Genomic DNA, 20,978 nt, shown 5'->3' on the forward strand with positions numbered 1-20,978 from the left:
CTTCATGGTAAAAAGTGGGCAGCATGGACAAGTTGGGCCAAAGGGCCTGTTTCCATGCTGTAAACCTCCATGACCTGTTTATTCCCACTCTCTGCTTCCTGTCTGCCAACCAGTTCTTTATCCACTCCAATAAATTACCCCCAATACCATGAGCTTTAATTTTGCTTACTAATCTCTCATGTGGGACCTTGTCAAAAGCATTTTGAAAGTCCAGATACCCAACATCCACTGGTTCACCCTTGTCCACTCTACTGCTCACATCCTTAAAAAATTCCAGAAGATTTGTCAAGCACAATTTCCCTTTAGTAAATCCATGCTGAATTGGACCAATCCTGTCACTGCTTTCCAAATGCTCAGTTATTGCATCCTTAATAATTGACTCCAGCATTTTCCCCATCACCAATGTCAGGCCAACCTCCCAGTTTTCTCTCTCCCTTTTTTTAAAAAGTGGGGTTGCATTAGCCACCCTCTTCCAGCGCCTATAAAATGCTGGAAAATGATCACCATTGCGTTCACTATTTTTAGGGCCACTTCCTTGAGTACGGTGGCACAGTGGTTAGCACTGCTGCCTCACAGCGCCAGGGATCCGGGTTCAATTCCAGCCTCGGGTCACTGTCTGTGTGGAGTTTGCACATTTTCCCCGTGTCTGCGTGGGTTTCCTCCGAGTGCTCTGGTTTCATCCTACCCTCCAAAGATGTGTGGTTTTGGTTGATTGGCCATGCTAAATTGACTCTACGGGGGTTAGCAGAGTAAATATGTGGGGTTACAGGAATAGGGCCTGGGTGGGATCGTGGTCGATGCAGGCTCGATGGGCTGAATGGCCGCCTCCTGCACTGTAGGGATTCTATGATGACTCTGGGATGCACAGCGTCAGGCCCTGGGGACTTAGCGGGTTTTAATCCTGGCAATTTCCTCAATACAATTTCCTGACTAATAAGGATACGTTCCCCCTTCTTGCTAGAGCCTCTGTCCCCAAGTATTTCTGTGTCCCCTTTAGTGAAGACAGATCCAAAGTATTTGTTCAGCTGCTCTGCCATCTTTTTTGTCCATTATGAATTCACCTGATTCTAACTGTTTTCACCAGTCTTTTTCTCTTCAACATATCTATAGAAGCTTTTGCAGTCAGTTTTTATGTTTTCTGCACGCCTACTCTCGTATTCTATTTTCCCCTTCTGAATTAAACCCTTTGTCCTCCTCTGCCGGATCTTAAATTTATCCCAGTCCTCAGGTTTGCTGCTTTTTCTTGCCAATTTATGTGCCTCCTCTTTGGCTTTAGCACTCTCCCTGATTTCCCTTGTTAGCCATGGATGAGTCATTTTCCCCATTTTACTCTTACAAGTTAGCTTCCCTCAAGTTCAGGACAGTAGTCTCAGACTTAACCCTGTCACTCTCCGTCTTAATGAAGAATTCTACCATACTATGGTCACTCTTCCCCAAAGGAACTCGCGCTACAAGGTTGCTAATTAATCCTCTCTCACTACACAATACCCAGTCTAGGATGGCCTCCTCTAGTTGGTTCCTCACCATATTGGTCGAGTAAACCATCCCTTATACATTCCAAGAAATTCTCTTCCATTGCATTGCTACCAGTTTGATGAGCCCAATCAATATGCAAATTGAAGTCACCCATAATAACTGCTGTACCCTTACTGCACGCATCTCTAATTTCCTGCTTGATGCTATCCATTTTTTGAGGATATAACTAGTAGAGTTGACCGAGGAGAACCAGTGAATGTGGTTTATTTAAACTTTCAGAAGGTTTTCAACAAGGTCTCATATAACAGACTACTATGTAAAGTTAAAGCACATGGGATTGAAGGTAATGTCTTGAGATGGATAGAAAGCTGGTTAGCAGCTAGGAAGCAAAGAGTTGGCAGAAATGTGTCTTTTTCTGATTGGCAGTCAGTGACTAGTAGGATTCCTTAGTGATCTGTGCTAGGACCCCAACTGTTCACATTAATGATTTGGAAGGGGGAACTGAATGTATTGTCTCCAAATTTGCAAATGATACAAAGTTGGGTGAGAAGATGAGCTGTGGGGAGGATGTCGAGCTGTTTCAGCGTGATTTGGACAGGCTGAGTGTGTGGGCATCTGCATGGCAGATTAGTATCATCATAGAAACCCCACAGTACAGAAAGAGGCCATTCGGCCCTTCGGGTCTGCAGCGACCACAATCCCACCCAGGCCCTACCCCCATATCCCTACACATTTCCCACTAATCCCTCTAACCTACACATCTCAGGACACTAAGGGCAATTTTTAGCATGGTCAATCAACCTAACCCGCACATCTTTGGACTGTGGGAGGAAACCGGAGCACCCGGAGGAAACACACGCAGACACGAGGAGAATGTGCAAACTCCACACAGACACTGACCCAAGCCGGGAATCAAACCCAGGACCCTGGAGCTGTGAAGCAGCAGTGCTAACCACTGTGTTACCGTGCCGCCCGTATAATGTGGATAAATGTGAGGTTATCCACTTTGGTAGCAATAATATAAAGACAGATTATTACTTGAATGAGTGTAAATTGAGAGAAGTGGATACTCAACGAGGCCTTGAGAGTTCTTGTGCATCAGTCGCTGAAAGTAAGCGTCCAGGTATAGCAGGCAGTAAAGAAGGCCTTCATAGCGAGAGGATTTGAGTATAGGGTTAGGGTATTTTGCTCCAATTGTATAGGGAGTTGGTGAGGCCAGTCCTGGAGTATTGTGAACAATTCTGTGTCCTTACCTGAGGAAGGATGTCCTTGTTATAGAAGGAGTACAGCGAAGGTTTGCCATGCTGATTCCTAGGGTTTCAAATTTGTCATATGAGGAGAGATGAAGTTGGTTAGGATTATAGTCATTGGAGTTTAGAAGAATGAGAGGGGATCTCATAGAAACTTATAAAATTCTAACCGGGTTAGAGAGGGTAGATGCAGAAAGAATGTTCCCAGTGGTGGGAGAGTCCAGAACTTGGGGACGTAGTTTGAGGATAAGGGGTAAACCTTTTAGAACTGAGGTGAGCAGGAATTTCTTCACCCAGAGGGTGGTAAATGTGTGGAATTCACTGATGCCGAATGTAGTTATTGCAATGGAGAGGGATAGGGCCGTACGGCAGGGCAAGGTTTACAATTGGGGGAGAGGTCATTATGATGCGATTAGGCAAGAATTAGGGGGCATAAGTTGGGAACAGAAACTGTCAGGGAAAGGAACTAATGAAAAGTGGAACTTTTTCAAGGAACAAATACTGGGTGTCCTTGATAGGTATGTCCCTGTCAGGCAGGGAGGAAATGGCCAAGTGAGGGAACCATGGTTCACAAAAGAGGTGGAATGTCTTGTGAAAAGGAAGAGGGAAGCTTATGTAGGGATGAGGAAACAAGGTTCAGATGGCTCGATTGAGGGTTACAAGGTAGCAAGGAATGAGCTGAAAAAGGGGCTTAGGAGAGCTAGGAGGGGACATGAGAAGTCCTTGGTGGGTTGGATCAAGGAAAACCCCAAGGCTTTTTACTCTTATGTGAGGAATAAAAGAATGACCAGGGTGAGGTTAGGGCCGGTCAAGGACAGTAGTGGGAACTTGTGTATGGAGTCAGTAAAGATAGGCGAGGTGATGAATGAATACTTTTCTTCAGTGTTCACCAAGGAGAGGGGCCATGTTTTTGAGGAAAAGAAGGTGTTACAGGCTAATAGGCTGGAGGAAATAGATGTTCGGAGGGAGGATGTCCTGGCAGTTTTGAATAAACTGAAGGTCGATAAGTCCCCTGGGCCTGATGAAATATATCCTAGGATTCTTTGGGAGGCAAGGGATGAGATTGCAGAGCCTTTGGCTTTGATCTTTGGTCCTCACTGTCCATGGGGATGGTGCCAGAGGACTGGAGAATGGCGAATGTTGTTCCTCTGTTTAAGAAAGGGAATAGAAATGACCCTGGTAATTATAGACCGGTTAGTCTTACTTCGGTGGTTGGTAAATTGATGGAAAAGGTCCTTCGAGATGGGATTTACGACCATTTAGAAAGATGCGGATTAATCCGGGATAGTCAGCACGGATTCGTGAAGGGCAAGTCGTGCCTCACAAATTTGATTGAATTTTTTGAGGAGGTAACTAAGTGTGTTGATGAAGGTAGGGCAGTTGATGTCATATACATGGATTTTAGTAAGGCGTTTGATAAGGTCCCCCATGGTCGGCTTATGATGAAAGTGAGGAGGTGTGGGATAGAGGGAAAGTTGGCCGATTGGATAGGTAACTGGCTGTCTGGTCGAAGACAGAGGGTGGTGGTCGATGGAAAATTTTCAGATTGGAGGCAGGTTGCTAGCGGAGTGCCACAGGGATCAGTGCTTGGTCCTCTGCTCTTTGTGATTTTTATTAATGACTTAGAGGAGGGGGCTGAAGGGTGGATCAGTAAATTTGCTGATGACACCAAGATTGGTGGAGTAGTGGATGAAGTGGAGGGCTGTTGTAGGCTGCAAAGAGACATAGATAGGATGCAAAGCTGGGCTGAAAAATGGCAAATGGAGTTTAACCCTGATAAATGTGAGGTGATTCATTGTGGTAGGACTAATTTAAATGTGGATTACAGGGTCAAAGGTAGGGTTCTGAAGACTGTGGAGGAACAGAGAGATCTTGGGGTCCATATCCACAGATCTCTAAAGATTGCCACTCAAATGGATAGAGCTGTGAAGAAGGCCTATCGTGTGTTAGCTTTTATTAACAGGGGGTTGGAGTTTAAGAGCCGTGGGGTTATGCTGCAACTGTACAGGACCTTGGTGAGACCACATTTGGAATATTGTGTGCAGTTCTGGTCACCTCACTATAAGAAGGATGTGGAAGCGCTGGAAAGAGTGCAGAGGAGATTTACCAGGATGCTGCCTGGTTTGGAGGGTAGGTCTTATGAGGAAAGGTTGAGGGAGCTAGGGCTGTTCTCTCTGGAGCGGAGGAGGCTGAGGGGAGACTTAATAGAGGTTTATAAAATGATGAAGGGGATTGATAGAGTGAACGTTCAAAGACTATTTCCTCGGGTGGATGGAGCTATTACAAGGGGGCATAACTATAGGGTTCGTGGTGGGAGATATAGGAAGGATATCAGAGGTAGGTTCTTTACGCAGAGAGTGGTTGGGGTGTGGAATGGACTGCCTGCAGTGATAGTGGAGTCAGGCACTTTAGGAACATTTAAGCGGTTATTGGATAGGCACATGGAGCACACCAGGATGATAGGGAGTGGGATAGCTTGATCTTGGTTTCAGATAAAGCTCGGCACAACATCGTGGGCCGAAGGGCCTGTTCTGTGCTGTACTGTTCTATGTTCTATGTAGTTGAGGCCAAATATTGTCTGATTTCAAGAAGAAATTAGATATAGCTCTTGGGGCGAAAGGGATCAAGGGATATGGGAGGAAGGGAGGAATCAGGATATTGAATTTGATGATCAGCCATGATCAAGATGAATGGCGGAGCAGGCTCGAAGAGTTTCTATGTTTCTATCCCCAACCTCACTACTACTGTTGTTGGTCTGAACACAACTCCCACTAGCCATTTTTGTTCTTTGGCGTTCCGCAGCTCCACCCATTCAGATTCCACATTGTCCAGGCTAGTGTCCTTCCTTACTCTTTAACCAGCAAGGCTACCCGACCCCCCTTTCCTTTCCATTTATCTTTCCTGAATATTGAATACCCCTGGATGTTGAGTTCCCATTCCTGGTCACCCTGGAGCCAGGTCTCCATGATCCCAGTTGCATCGTATCCATAATGACTATCTGCGCAGTTAATTCATTCATCTTATTATAAATGCTCCTCGCATTGAGACACAGAGCCTTCAGGCATTTTTTTTGGCATTTATTGCTCTCTGAGAATTATGATGTAATGTGGCCCTTTTTGATTTTTGTCTTTGGCTTCTCTGCGTTGCACTTTTCCCTTACTGCCCATTGTTTCTGTCCCCACTTTCCTTCCCTCTGACTTCCTGCATCGGTTTCCATCCCCTGCCACAATAGTTTAAACCCTCCCCAACAGCACTAACAAACACTCCCCCTTGGACATTGGTTTCATTCCAGCCCAGGTCCCACCTCCCCCAGAACCGGTTCCAATGTCCCTCTTGCACCACCCCTCAAGCCACGTATTCAACTTAACTATCATGACATTCCTGCTCTGAGTAGCACGTGGCACTAGTAACAATCCAGAGATCACTACCTTTGAGGTCTTACTTTTTAGTTTAACTCCTAACTCCCTAAATTCAGCTTGTAAGACCTCATTCCATTTTTCTACCTATATCGTTGGTGACTATATGCACCATGACAGCTGGCTGTTCACCCTCCCCCTCCAGAATGCCCTGCAGCTGCTCCGAGACATCCTTGACCCTTGCACCAGGGAGGCAACATACCATCCTGGAGTCTTGTTTGCGCCCACAGAAATGCCTATCTATTCCCTTACAATTGAATCCCCTATCACTATAGCTCTGCCACTCTTTATCCTGCCCTCCTGTGCAGCAGAGCCAGCACGGTGCCATGAACGTGGCTGCTGCCACCTTCCCTTGGTGAGCCATCTCCTCCAACAGTATCCAAAATGGTATTCTATTTTGGAGGGAGATGACCGCAGGGGACCCCTGCACTGCCTTCCTACTCTTCCTCTGACTGGTGGTCACCCATTCCTATCTCCCTCAGTAATTTTTATCTGCGGTGTGAGCAACTCACTGAACGTGCTATCCGTGACTTCCTCAGCATCGTGGATGCTCCAAAGTGAATTCATTTGCAGCTCCAGAGCCATCGAGCGGTCTAACAGGAGCTGCAGTTGGACACATTTCCTGCATGTGAAGGAGCCAGGGACACCAGAAGGGTCCAATGAATTCCCACATCGCACAAGAGGAGTATGACAGGGGCCTGGGATCTCCTGCCATTACTTGACCCTTAAGTTAACTTACAACAACTACAATGCCATGAGGAAAAAAGAGAAAAACGAAAAGAAACACTACTTACCAGTCACCAGCCAATCACTTACCTGCTGGCTGTGACGTCACAGTTTGATTTCTTTCTACTTCTCCCTTGCCTTTGAGTCTCCTTCGCAGGTCCATCTCTCTGCTCCTCCCAAAGGTGAGCACCTCTTTCCCCTCAGCACCGAATTCCCACTCAGCTCCAAATTTCCAATACCCTCACTTTGGCTGATCTTACTCCGGCTGCTGTCTCTCTCCCACCGGCGTGCGCAAGCTCACTGGTCGTGCGCTTGTTAAAACCACTGCCATAAATACAGCTGAGGTGAGCTGAGATGACTCGCACATCAGTTTAAAATTCCTAAGTGTTCACATCTATTGAGGCCCTAACCAGGCTTCACTTGATTGACAGATAACTGCCACATAGCTAACTGGGTCTGTTGCTGATTGACCTTTAAACTAGACTACTGAATTTAAAGAGAAAAAGCACTTACCAACACTAATCAATAGTTACCCACCTAGCTTCAAATTTCCAATACTTTCATTGTGGCTAAATCTTAGGCTGCACTCTGTCTCCCACTAGCATGTCAAGCTCACTCTATTAATCACAAAAAGCTAGTGTGCAAGTTCAGCAGGTAATAGGGAAGGCAAATGCAATATTGGCCTTTATTTCAAAGGAGATGAAATATAAAAATAGAAAAGTCTTGCTAAAACCATACAAGGCACTAGTTAGACCACACCTGGAATACTGTGAACAGTTTTGGTCCCTTTATCTAAGGAAATATATATTGGCGTTGGAGACAGTCCAGAGAAGGTTCACTAAGTTGATCCTGGGTATAGAAGGATTTTCTTATGAGGAGAGGTTGAGTAGGATGGGCCTGTACTCAGTGGAGTTTACAAGAATGAGAGGTGACCTTATTCAAACATACAGAATTCTCGAGGGGCCATGGTAGCTGCTGAGAGGTTGTTTCCCCTTGTGGGAGAGTCTTGGACCAGAGGGCATAATCCCAGAGTAAAGCAGTCATCTGTTTTAGACAGAGATTGGGAGGAATTTCTTCACTTAGAGGGTATTGAGATTCATTGAGGGTATCCTGAGATTGCTACCTTTGAGGTCCTGCATTTTAATTTATTTCCTAGCTCCCTATATCCTGCTTTCAGGAGCTCATCTCTCTTACCTACATTGTTGGTACTGGTAAGTACCACGATTTCTGGCTGTTCACTCTCCCCCTTCAGAATTCCTGCAGCCACTCAGTGAAATCCTTGACACCGGCACCAGGGAGGCAACATACATACCATCCTGAATTCAGGTCTGCAGCCACTTACAAATAAAATCACCAATCAGTATTGCTCTCCCATTCTTTATTTTCTCCCCACCTTATGTAGCCGTGCCATGGACTTGGCTCTTGCTGCATTCTCTTGAGAAACCACCTTCAAAATGGAAAACATGTTAGAGGGGGAGATAGACTCAGGGAACTCCGGGACTACCTGCCTACTGCTTTTTCTCTGTCGGGTGATCATGCATTCTCTTTCTGCCTGCGTACCTGTGGTGTGACCATCCCACTGGATATGCTATCCACAAAGATCTGATCCTTGCGGATGCTCCACAGTGAATCCAGTCGCAGCTCCAGTCCGAAACATGGATTTCAAATAGCTGCAGCTGGAGACACTTTCTGAACAAGTGGTCACCCTGGATACTGAAAGTGTCCCTGACTTCCCAAATTACGCAGGAAGAACATTCCACATGACCAAGCTGCCCTGCCATGAGTTACATAGTGTGGAGATGCCGGCGTTGGACTGGGGTAAACACAGTAAGAAGTTTAACAACACCAGGTTAAAGTCCAACAGGTTTATTTGGTAGCAAAAGCCACACAAGCTTTCGGAGCTCTAAGCCCCTCCCACTCACCTGAAGAAGGGGCTTAGAGCTCCGAAAGCTTGTGTGGCTTTTGCTACCAAATAAACCTGTTGGACTTTAACCTGGTGTTGTTAAACTTCTTAATGAGTTACATAGAACATAGAACAGTACAGCACAGAACAGGCCCTTCGGCCCACGATGTTGTGCTGAGCTTTGTCTGAAACCCAGATCAAGCTATTTCCTCCCTATCATCCCGAAGTGCTCCATGTGCCTATCCAATAGCTTCTTATTTAAGTTACCCTTAAATTATCCCCTTTACCTTTACTTCCTTTAGTTTAGGGTGTGTTAAGGACAGTAGAAATACTCACCAGCTTCTCCTTACCAAGGCTGCTGCTCTTTCTGAGGAAAGGTAGATCATAGAATCCTACAATGCAGAAGGAGGCCATTTGGGCCATCAAGTCTGCACCGACCACAATCCCACCCAGGCCCCATCCCCCATAATCCCATGTATTTACCATGCTAATTCCCCTGACACTAAGGGGCAATTTAGCATGGCCAATCCACCTAACCCGCACACCTTTGGACTGTGGGAAGAAACCGGAGCACCCAGAGGAAACCCACGCAGACACGGGGAGAACATGCAAACTCCACACAGACAGTGACCCAAGCCGGGAATCGAACCCGGGTCCCTGGCGCTGTGAGGCAGCGGTGCTAACCACTAGTAGAAAAGATCACTTCCTTTCCTCACTTCCTTCCTGCTTCGCCAAATGCCCTCGATCACCAAACTCCAAATTAACACTATACTGCAACTGAAGGCAGCACTTCAGTGCAGACAAAAGCAACCGTGTAAGATGGCCTGCTTTTATACTCTCTGAATCTAGCCTCTATGTATTTTTGATTCTCAATGCAAAGGAACTTAGGTGTGGGGTTTAGCTAAAGCCTTGAAGTCTCCTCCATTACTTGGCAGGACACGTACTGAACATTTCCAGCTAGCTTCAGAAGTATAAGGTATTTTGTAACGCCACTGCTCAAAAATACATCACCAACACTCTCTTCTCAATACATATGACTTCTAAAATGTGAAACTTGTCTTTAATCATAGAATCCCTACAGTGCAGAAGGAGGCCATTCAGCCCATCGAGTCTGCACCGACCACAATCCCACCGAAGACTTATCCCCTTGAGCCCACGTATTTACCCTGCTAGTCCCGCTGACATCATGGGGCAATTTACCATGGCCAATCAATCTAACCGCACATCTTTGGAATAAAACATTGAAATAAAAAAACATTTTTAATGCTCCCAATTAAACAATATGCCTTGATGTACAAACCTGTGTGTTTTAACCTCTACTAAGTATCTAAAGTCGACACAAAGTCAACTTTATTTTGCAGTTACTTAAACAATAGTGAATACTTTCAATGCTTAAACCAAATTCTCTCAATCTGTTATTTTACTCAAGGTTGATTTCCAGTTGCACATGAAACCTGACCAGGATTTTTCCGCACAGTATCAGCCTTTCTTCTTGGATGTTGTCATCTTCCTATCAGCTTTGGTCCCTGGGTTCTTCACAATGCCACAAGCTCTTTGCGTTAGCATTATTATACCCCAAAAGTTCCATGGCAACCAGCCAATGAATTGATCAGAAACCAGATTGCATCGTTCGATTAGGCCGATCAAATAGAGCCAGGACAGAGGCACTGGTCCCTCCAGACTCCTTCATGGTTAGGCCTTAAATGCATGTGGCTTATATTCCCATGCCCATATAAGGAACACTGGCTCCATAGGTCTGTAAACAACTTCTTTCTGCTGGCGTCAAGCTGTTACATCTAACCCTTGTATCCTTTAATAAGTTTCAGGCCAGCTTGGCTACAGGAAATCCCAGCATACTTTAAAAAAAACAACTTTAACCAAAAATCAGGTTTGCTTGTTTGAAGATCTTTCAGCACATTAAAAGTTAAATCTTTGCAGACTGTTCAGCCACAGCCTTTAAGTTCTTCCTTCCTAAAACACAGAATAGCTTCTCTCCTGTCTTTTCAGTTAGTTGTTTGGTTTCAGGGATTCATTCCCCTCTTGTAGTAGATTTCTCGATGCTTTGAAGAACTGAGCATTTCTGAGCATTTTGCAGTTGGGTCTTCCACTTGAGCTGAAGGAGCTGATGTGAATTCCCAGATTTTTGCTAAATATATGGCAGTTTGGTAATCTGCAGCTCGAGCTCGTACAGTTGTCACTCGCTCACACCCCGCTCCATTTTCACCCCCCCCCCCCCCCCCCCCGAATCTAGCCTCTCAAAACCTATTTAAGACAGTAATCTAATTAACTGGTTGCAGCTGTAAGCAGAGGCTGCATAAGCCCTGTTTAAAAGTAAAACTCACCTTCTTCCAACACGAACAGCAAAGTTTAGTTAATTGTTAAATTAAAGAATCATTGCTACCTTGTGGAATCTGTGCTCCTTGAGCGGGTGTAATTGCTTCACTGTCTGCCTCAGTGCATGCCAGTTGAGCCGATGAAACTATCTCAGCTGCATTGGTGCGCGTGGCGTGGGGGTGCGCACGTTATCAGACATCGCACCTCAAGTCTTTTCGCCAGATTTTGTGATCATCCTCGCCATGATTTCAAGAAGAAATTAGATATAGCTTTTGGGCCAAAAGGACCAAAGGATATGAAGGGAAGACAGGATCAGGGTATTGAATTTGATGATTACCCATGATCAAAATGAATGGCAGAGCAGGCTCGAAGGGCCGAATGCTGCTTCTATTTTCTATGTTTCTATAGCTCTGATCTGGAGCGGAAAATCCAAGCCAATGTTTTTTGCACACTGTCCAGCACCTCTACATATTTATAAAATGGAGACCAGAAGGCTCAGTACAACTACTGCATAACATTCATGCTTTTCAATTCTATCCCTCTTAATATAACACTAATGCTTGGTTTGTTGTAATGTCCCTGTTTACCACTGTCACTACTTTTACTGATCTCGTGCTCAGATTGCGTTAAGATAGAGATGCCAGGCTGGAGGTCAAGGGGTCTTCAACACTTCACCCCAGAACTTCCATTGACTGTGTGACTTGGACCAATATCTTTTTCAGATGGTGAAATCCGTCAGGGAGTCCTGCTGACCCACAACCGATCCGGACGTTTTGAGTCACGCTTTGTCACTGTTACCATATTGGAGAGCAGCTCAGTTCTGCTGCAGGGGATGGAAGGCTCAACACTCGGAGTCTGGGTGGCCCATGGTGAAGGTGAGAGACTCCACACTAGCCTAGGGGAGGAGTTATAATAGGTGAATTATGAGTGAGTCAGAATCCACAAACTCCAGGTTGCCAAGTGACATCTCTCTTGAGTACTCACAAGCCACTGACTCTGTGAATCCATCAGTATGTTCAGCATTAGTCCCTGGGACTGTGTATCTTTCTAACCCCTGCCGTCCTGTATGTTCAGTATTAGTCCTGTATGTTCTGTATTAGTCTCTGGGGCTGTGTATCTGTCTAACCCTGCCATCCTTAATGTTCAGTATCCGTCCCTGTGGACTATAAGAAGTCTCACAACACCAGGTTAAAGTCCAACAGGTTTATTTGGAATCACGAGCTTTCAGAGCGCTGCTCCTTCATCAGGTGATTCCAAATAAACCTGTTGAACTTTAACCTGGTGTTGTGAGACTTCTTACTGAATCCACCCCAGTCCAACACTGGCATCTCCACATCATGGCTACCTGTGGACTGTGGTGGCATGCTGGCACAGCGGTTAACACTGCTACCTCACAGCACCAGGACCCGGGTTCAATTCCAGCCTTGGATCACTGTCTGTGTGGAGTTTGCACGTTTTCCCTGTGTCTGCGTGGGTTTCCTCCGGGTGCTTCGGTTTCCTCCCACACTCCAAAGATGTGCAGGTTTGGTGAATTGGCCATGCTAAAATTGCCCCTTAGTGTCCTGAGATGCGTAGGTTAGAGGGATTAGCGGGTAAATATGTAGGGATATAGGGGTAGGGCCTGGGTGGGATTGTGGTCGGTGCAGACTCCAGATGGCTCTTTCTGCACTGTAGGGTTTCTGTGATTCTGTGATAAATTGCCTCTTAGTGTCAGGGGGTCTAGAAGGGTAAATACATGGAGTTATGAAGATAGGGCCTGGGTGGGATTTTTGTCAAGGCCTCCCAATCGGTCGCCTCCTACACTGTAATGATCTTATGCTGTCCTGTATGTTCAGTTATGGTCTAGTGCTGGAGCTGGACACCTATGACCAATGTGAGGTGGTGCTGTGCCCAGCAGAATGGAGTGTTCTCCCATTCATTTCTCTCTCCCAATTTCTTGGCAGGTTACATGCAGTTTGAGTCAGACACTGTGCTGAGGCAGGTGACTGAGGGAAACCTGGCTCCACTCCGTTACTGCGATGATTCTGGCAACCCAACAGAACAATATCCCCAGAATCCCAACGGATCACCACATGGCATTGCTGCTCTCTGTTCCGCTGATGGCCGACACCTTGCAATGATGCCTCACCCAGAACGTTGCACCTTGCTCTGGCAGTGGCCCTGGATGCCTCAGGACTGGCGGCAAACTCTCACGGTATCACCGTGGTTACGCATGTTCCAGAATGCTCACCAGTGGTGTTTGTAGAGTCTCTACTCATCCCCTTGACTGTCACTGAGAGTCTGTCCTCACTCCCTTGCAGACTCTCCACCACCCAAAATCCTCAGAGACTCGGTTCCATCGTCCCTCAGCACTCATTCTACACTTAGCAGTGTTGAAGGCACAGAATCTTTCTTACAGTCAAGTATCATATGGGTCCAGAATCATTCACCTTATTAGTCCAGTAAAAATATCACTGAAAAATAAAAACTGATCTCAGTTTGTACCACCCCTGTCTCCTTTCTTGGATGCATTTAATATTCACCACATGAAAGACTCAGCATCAAACACTCCCAGGGAAGGTACAGCATGGCGTTAGATAGAAAGTAAAGCTCCCTCTACACTGTCCCCATAAAACACTCCCAGGACAGGTACAGCACAGGGTTAGATATAGAGTAAAACTCCCTCCACCCTGTCCGATGTGGAGACATCAATTTTCCAATTGTAATTAATCAATGAACCGAATTGTAGGTTTGCTGGAAACTTTTGAATCATAGAAAGTTATGGCATGGAATGTGTTCAGCATGCATTGACTCTTTGAAAGGGCAAAGGCACATATCCCAAAATCGTGTTGTAACATCAACTGGGGTTTGAGAACCACAGATACCTAAATAGGAAGTCGACTGGTCATAAGTAATTTTAAAGTGGATTATTAAGTTTATTAAGAAACAACAGTTCAGATATAAACTAATTAGTCAGAGAAGGTATATGACCCCCAACAGTCAAAATCCCAAATGGCAGATAAATTCTTGGTACAGTGTGTGTTCATCTCATCTTCCTCATCCGCTTCTTCCATTCTGGGAAAGAAGGCTGTCCATTGACCACTGTCACCTCAGCAGCAGTATATCACCCGTAACAGTATCACCCCCCTGTACCTGAGCATTTGTTAATATACCCTTTCTCTGGGGACTAGTAGCTTCCCCAGTGTCAATCACCTGTTGAAAATAAAGTGACCAATGGGCACAGGGCAGATACTCAAAGCATCAGGGTGGTCACTACCCACCCTGCTTGAGGTCAGACTTCCAATTTACATTCTGCTCCAGAGGGTCATCTTGGTCATTTCTAAACACTTGCATCGTCAAGACACGCAAGATACCATCCTAACAGTTTAGGATGTTAACACAGAATCTTAAACCAAGACTGTTCATGTTGCTTAGCAAATCCTTCAAAATACAGAAAATGCCTGTTTATCAAAGACTCCAATTTCTCACAATAATCATCCCAAATTCCTGATTTTTGAAGCTTGTCATCCTATTTATATCTTCCTAACACCCTTTTAAAGTGATTTATGGAATTGGCTTCTATCATCTTTTCAGCTCGAGTCGGAAAGAAATGTCATCACTCCTTGTTGTGGTGGACTTCTTCAACTAACCACAGGAAACTCCGGGACAAGTTACAGTTGTTTATTCATGGATAGTCCTGGCTTAGAGACCCATAAAACAGCACTCTCCCCAACACAACACTCAGCTCTAATACATCCCTCACAGGGAGAGCACTAATTGGGCTTTGACAGAAATCTTTATCCTCATTGGCTACAGGTGAAGTTCCAGAGGACTGGAGGATAGCCAATATTGTTCCATTGTTTAAGAAGGGCAGCAGGGATAATCCAGGAAACTATAGGCCGGTGAGCCTTACATCAGTGGTAAAGATTCTTGGGGACGGGATTTACTCACGTTTGGAAACAAATGGCCGAATGGCCTCCTTCTGCACTGTAGGGTTTCTATGATTCTATGAAATGGACTTAGTAGTGATAGCATGATTTTATGAAGGGGAGGTCGTGCCTCACTAACTTAATCGAGTTTTTCGAGGAAGTGACGAAGATGATAGATGAGGGAAAGGCAGTGGATGTTGTATACATGGACTTCAGTAAAGCCTTTGACAAGGTACCTCATGGTAGACTGGTAAGAAAGGTGAAGTCACGCAGGATCAGAGGAGAGCTGGCAAGATGGATACAGAACTGGCTTGGCCATAGAAGACAGAGTGTAGCAGTAGAGGGGTGCTTTTCTGGATGGAAGGCTGTGACTAGCAGTGTTCCACAGGGATCAGTTCTGGGACCTTTGTTGTTCGTAGTATATATAAATGATTTGGAGGAAAATGTAGCTGGTCTGATTAGTAAGTTTGCAGACAGCACAAAAATTGGTGAAGTTGCGGATAGTGAAGAGGATTGTCAGAGGATACAGCAAGATATAGACCGGTTAGAGACTTGGGCGGAGAAATGGTAGATGGAGTTTAATCCGGAAAAGTGTGAGATAATGCACTTTGCAAGGTCCAATGCATGTAGGAATTACACAGTAAATGGGAGAACCCTGAGAAGCATTGACAGGCAGAGATATCTGGGCTAGCATGTCCACCAATCACTGAAAGTGGCAACGCAGATGGATAAGGTAGTCAAGAAAGCATGTGGCATGCTTGCCTTCATCGGTCGGGGCACTGAATATAAAAATTGGCAGGTCATGCTGCAGCAGTACAGAACCTCATTTAGAATATTGTGTACAATTCTGGTCACCACAGTACCAGAAGGATGTGGATGGTTTGGAGAGGGTACAGAAGAGGTTTACCAGAATGTTGCCTAGTCTGGAGGGTATTAGCTATGAGGAGTGGTTAGATAAACTCGGTTTGTTTTCCTTGGAACGACAGAAGTTGAGGGGTGACCTGATAGAGGTTTACAATATTATGAGTGGCATAGACAGAATGGATAGTCAGATGCTCTTTCCTAGGGTAGAAAAGTCAAATACTAGGGGGCATAGGTTTAAGGTGCATGGGGAAAAGTTTAGAGGAGGCTTTTATACATATATAAAGAGCAAAAGGGTAGCCAGGGAGAGGGTTAGAAACATAGAAAAACTACAGCACTAACAGGCCCTTCGGCCCACAAGTTGTGCCGAACACATCCCTACCTTCTAGACCTACAACCCTCTATCCTATTAAGCTCCATGTACTCATCCAGGAGTCTCTTAAAAGACCCTATTGAGTTCGCCTCCACCACCACTGACGGCAGCCGATTCCACTCTCCCACCACCCTCTGTGTGAAAAGCTTACCCCTAACATCTCCCCTGTACCTACCCCCCAGCACCCACTCCAGGACAAGGGAGGGAATCTATGCATGGAGTCAGAGGAAATGGGCGAGGTATTAAATGAGTACTTTGCGTCAGTATTCACCAAAAAGAACGACTTGGTGGATGATGAATCTGAAAAAGGGTGTGTAGATAGTTTGAGTCAAGTTGAGATCAAAAAGAAGGAGGTATTGGGGTTCTTGAGAAACATTAAGGTAGGCAAGTCCCCGGGGCCTGATGGGATATATCCCAAAATACTGAGAGAGGCAAGGAAGGAAATTCCTGGGGCCTTGAGAGAAATCTTTGTATCTTCTCTGGCTACAGGGGAGGTCATAATGTGAAGATGCCGGCGTTGGACTGGGGTAAACACAGTAAGAAGTCTCACAACACCAGGTTAAAGTCCAACAGGTTTATTTGGTAGCACAAGCCACCAGCTTTCGGAGCGCTGCTCCTTCATCAGGTAAGTGGAAGTTCTGTTCACAAACAGGGCATATAAAGACACAAACTCAATTTCCAAAATCATGGTTGGAATGCGAGTCTTTACAGGTAATCAAGTCTTAAAGGTACAGACAATGTGAGTGGAGAGAGGGTTTAAGCACAGGTTAAAGAGATGTATATTGTCTCCAGCCAGGACAGTTCGTGAGATTTTGCAAGCCCAGGCAAGTCGTGGGGGTTACAGATAGTGTGACATGAACCCAAGATCCCGGTTGAGGCCGTCCTCGTGTGCGGAACATGGCTTTTCAGTCTCTGCTCAGCGGCTCTGCGCTGTCGTGTGTCGTGAAGGCCGCCTTGGAGAACGCTTACCCGAAGATCAGAGGCCGAATGCCCATGACCACTGAAATGTTCCCCAACAGGAAGAGAACATTCTTGCCTGGTGATTGTCGAGCGGTGTTCATTCATCCGTTGTCATAGCGTCTGCATGGTCTCCCCAATGTACCATGCCTCGGGACATCCTTTCCTGCAGCGTATCAGGTAGACAACGTGGGCCGAGTTGCAAGTGTATGTACCGTGTACCTGGTGGATGGTGTTCTCACGTGAGATGATGGCATCCGTGGTCGATGATCTCGCATGTCTTGCAGAGGTTGCTGTGGCAGGGTTGTGTGGACCATTGTATCGGGTAATGGGACCCTGTGCGAAAACCTCTCCGGCTACGTCGAGGGCATCCTAAAACCCATTGTACAAAGAACCCCCAGCTTTTGTTGCGACACTATGGACTTCCTACAGAAACTCAGCACACATGGAGCACTGAGAGAATCCAAAGAGCTTCTACAAATACATAAAGGACAAAAGAGTATTAAGGGAGAGAGTAGGGCATCTTGAGGATCAACAAGGTAATCTATGTGCGGATCCACAAGAGATGGGTGAGATCCTAAATGAATATTTCTCATCAGTATTTACTGTTGAGAAAAGCATGGATGTTAGGGAACTTGGGGAATTAAATATTGATGGCTTGAGTGTACATACTACAGAGAAGGAGGTGCTGGAAGTCTTAAAGCGCATCAAGGTAGATAAGTCTGCGGGACCTGATGAGGTATATCCCAGGACGTTGTGGGAGGCTAGGGAGGAAATTGTGGGTCCCCGAGACGAGATATTTGAATCATTGATAGTCACGGGTGAAGTGCCTGAAGATTGGAGAGTGGCAAATTTTGTGCCTTTGTTTAAAAAGGGCTGCAGGGAAAAGCCTGGGAACTACAGGCCAGTTAGCCTCACATCTGTGGTGGGTAAATTGTTGGAAGGTATTTTGAGAGACAGGATCTACAGACATTTAGAAATGCAAGGACTGATTAGGGACAGTCAGCATGGCTTTGTGAGTGGAAAATCATGTCTTACAAATTGGATTGAGTTTTTTGAAGGGGTAACCAAGAAAGTAGATGAGGGCAGTGCAGTTGATGTTGTCTACATGGACTTTAGCAAGGCTTTTGACAAGGTACTGCATGGTAGGTTGTTGCATAAAGTTAAATCTCCAGGGATCCAGGGTGAGGTATCTAAATGGATACAAAATTGGCTTCTTAACAGAATAAGAAGTCTCACAACACCAGGTTAAAGTCCAACAGGTTTATTAACCTGGTGTTGTGAGACTTCTTACTGTGCTTACCCCAGTCCAACGCTGGCATCTCCACATCATTCTTAACAGAAGCCAGAGGGTGGTTGTAGACAGTTTTTCAAACTGGAGGCCTGTGACCAGCGGTGTGCCTCGGATCAGTGCTGGGCCCACTGTTATTTGTCATTTATATTAATGATTTGGATGAGAATATAGGGGGCATGGTTAGTAAGTTTGCAGATGACACCAAGATTGGTGGCATGGTGGACAGTGAGGAAGGTTATGTCCAATTGCAGCAGGATCTTGAACATTGAATATAGGAGTTGGGATGTCTTGTTGAAGTTGTACAAGACATTGGTACGGCCACACTTGGAATACTGTGTGCCATTCTGGTCACCCTATTATAGAAAGGATATTATTAAACTAGAAAGAGTGCAGAAAAGATTTACTAGGATGCTACCGGGACTTGTTGGATTGAGTTATAAGGAGAGGCTGAATAGACTGGGACTTTTTTCTCTGGGGCGTAGGAGGCTGAGGAGTGACCTTATAGAGGTCTATAAAATAATGAGCGGCATAGACAAGGTAGATAGTCAATATCTTTTCGCAAAGGTAGGGAAGTCTAAAACTAGAGGGCATAGGTTTAAGGTGAGAGGGGAGAGATACAAAAGTGTCCAGAGGGGCAATTTTTTCACACACAGGGTGGTGAGTGTCTGGAACAAGCTGCCAAAGGTAGTAGTAGAGGCGGGTACAATTTTATCTTTTAAAAAGCATTTAGGTAGTTACATGGGTATGATGGGTATAGAGGGAAATGGGCCAAATGCGGGCAATTGGGATTAGCCAAGGGTTTTTTTTAAAAATAAGGGCGGCATGGACATGTTGGGCCGAAGGGCCTGTTTCCATGCTGTGAACCTCCATGACTCTACCTCTGAGTTGAACCAGGAGCACTCCTCGTCACAATGGACGTCTCGGCACTCTACACCAGCATCCCCCACAATGATGGCATTGCTGCAACTGCCTCAGTACTCAACGCCGACAACTGCCAGTCTCCAGATGCAATTTTACAAGTCATCCGCTTCATCCTGGACCACAATGTCTTTACCTTCAACAACCAGCTCTTCATCCACACACACGGAACAGACATGGGGACCAAATTCGCACTTCAATATGCCAACATCTTCATGCACAGTTTCGAACAAGACTTCTTCACCGCACAGGACCTTCAACCGATGCTATACACTAGATACATCGATGACATTTTCTTCCTTTGGACTCATGGTGAACAATCACTGAAACAACTATATGATAACATCAACAAGTTCCATTCCACCATCAGACTCACCATGGACTACTCTCCGGAATCGGTTGCATTCTTGGACACGCGCATCTCCATCAAGGACAGTCACCTCAGCACTTCACTGTACTGCAAGCCCACGGATAGCCTCACGATGCTCCACTTCTCCAGCTTCCACCCTAAACACGTTAAAGAAGCCATCCCCTACGGACAAGCCCTCCGTATACACAGGATCTGCTCAGATGAGGGGGATCGCAACAGACACCTCCAGAGGCTGAAAGATGCCCTCATAAGAACAGGATATGGCCTTCAACTCATCGATCGACAGTTCCGACGCACCACAGTGAAAAACCGCACCGACCTCCTCAGAAGACAAACACGGGACACGGCGGACAGAGTACCCTTCGTCGTCCAATACTTCCCCGGAGTGGAGAAGCTACGACAGTGTCTCCGGAGCCTTCAACATGTCATTGATGAAGACGAACATCTCGCCAAGGCCATCCCCACAGCCCAATTCTTGCCTTCAAACAACCGCACAACCTCAAACAGACCATTGTCCGCAGCAAACTACCCAGCCTTCAGGAGAACAGTGACCACGACACCACACAACCCTGCCAAAGCAACCTCTGCAAGACGTGCCGGATCATCGACACAGATGCCATCATCTCTCGTGAGAAAATTATCCACCAGGTACACGGTACATACTCTTGCAACTCGGCCAACATTGTCTACCTGATACGCTGCAGGAAAGGATGTCCCGAGGCATCGTACATTGGGGAAACCATGCAGATGCTACGACAATGGATGAATGAACACCGCTCGACAATCACCAGGCAAGAGTGTTCTCTTCCTATTGGGGAACACTTCAGCGGTCACCGGCATTCGGCCTCTGATCTTCGGCTAAGCGTTCTCCAAGGCGGCCTTCACGATACACAACAGCGCAGAGTCGCTGAGCAGAGACTGAGAGCCAAGTTCCGCACACATGAGGATGGCCTCAACCGGGATCTTGGGTTCCTCACTATCTGTAACCCCCCACGACTTGCCTGGGCTTGCAAAATCTCACCAACTGTCCTGGCTGGAGACGATACACATCTCATTAACCTGTGCTTAAACCCTCTCTCCACTCACATTGTCTGTACCTTTAAGACTTGATCACCTGTAAAGACTCGCATTCCAACCATTATTTTGTAAATTGAGTTTGTGTCTTTATACGTCCTGTTTGTGAACAGAACTC

The 20,978-nt window shown here is 45.9% G+C and overlaps 1 protein-coding gene across 3 annotated transcripts in view; it reads left to right on the forward strand.

Moving 5' to 3' along the window:
• Positions 1-13,593, forward strand: part of pfas (phosphoribosylformylglycinamidine synthase) — a 314,140-nt gene extending 300,547 nt beyond the window's left edge. For all 3 annotated transcript variants that reach the window (XM_078209284.1, XM_078209285.1, XM_078209283.1), the window contains exons 28-29: positions 11,828-11,980; positions 13,049-13,593. In XM_078209284.1, the coding sequence (XP_078065410.1) occupies positions 11,828-11,980; positions 13,049-13,350 (455 nt within the window). In that variant the 3' untranslated portion in view covers positions 13,351-13,593. The remainder of the gene's footprint in view (positions 1-11,827; positions 11,981-13,048) is intronic.
• The last annotated feature ends 7,385 nt before the right edge of the window (positions 13,594-20,978 follow it).

The sequence above is a fragment of the Mustelus asterias genome, chromosome 3 (assembly GCF_964213995.1).
Source record: "Mustelus asterias chromosome 3, sMusAst1.hap1.1, whole genome shotgun sequence".
In the NCBI taxonomy this organism is placed as follows: domain Eukaryota; kingdom Metazoa; phylum Chordata; class Chondrichthyes; order Carcharhiniformes; family Triakidae; genus Mustelus; species Mustelus asterias.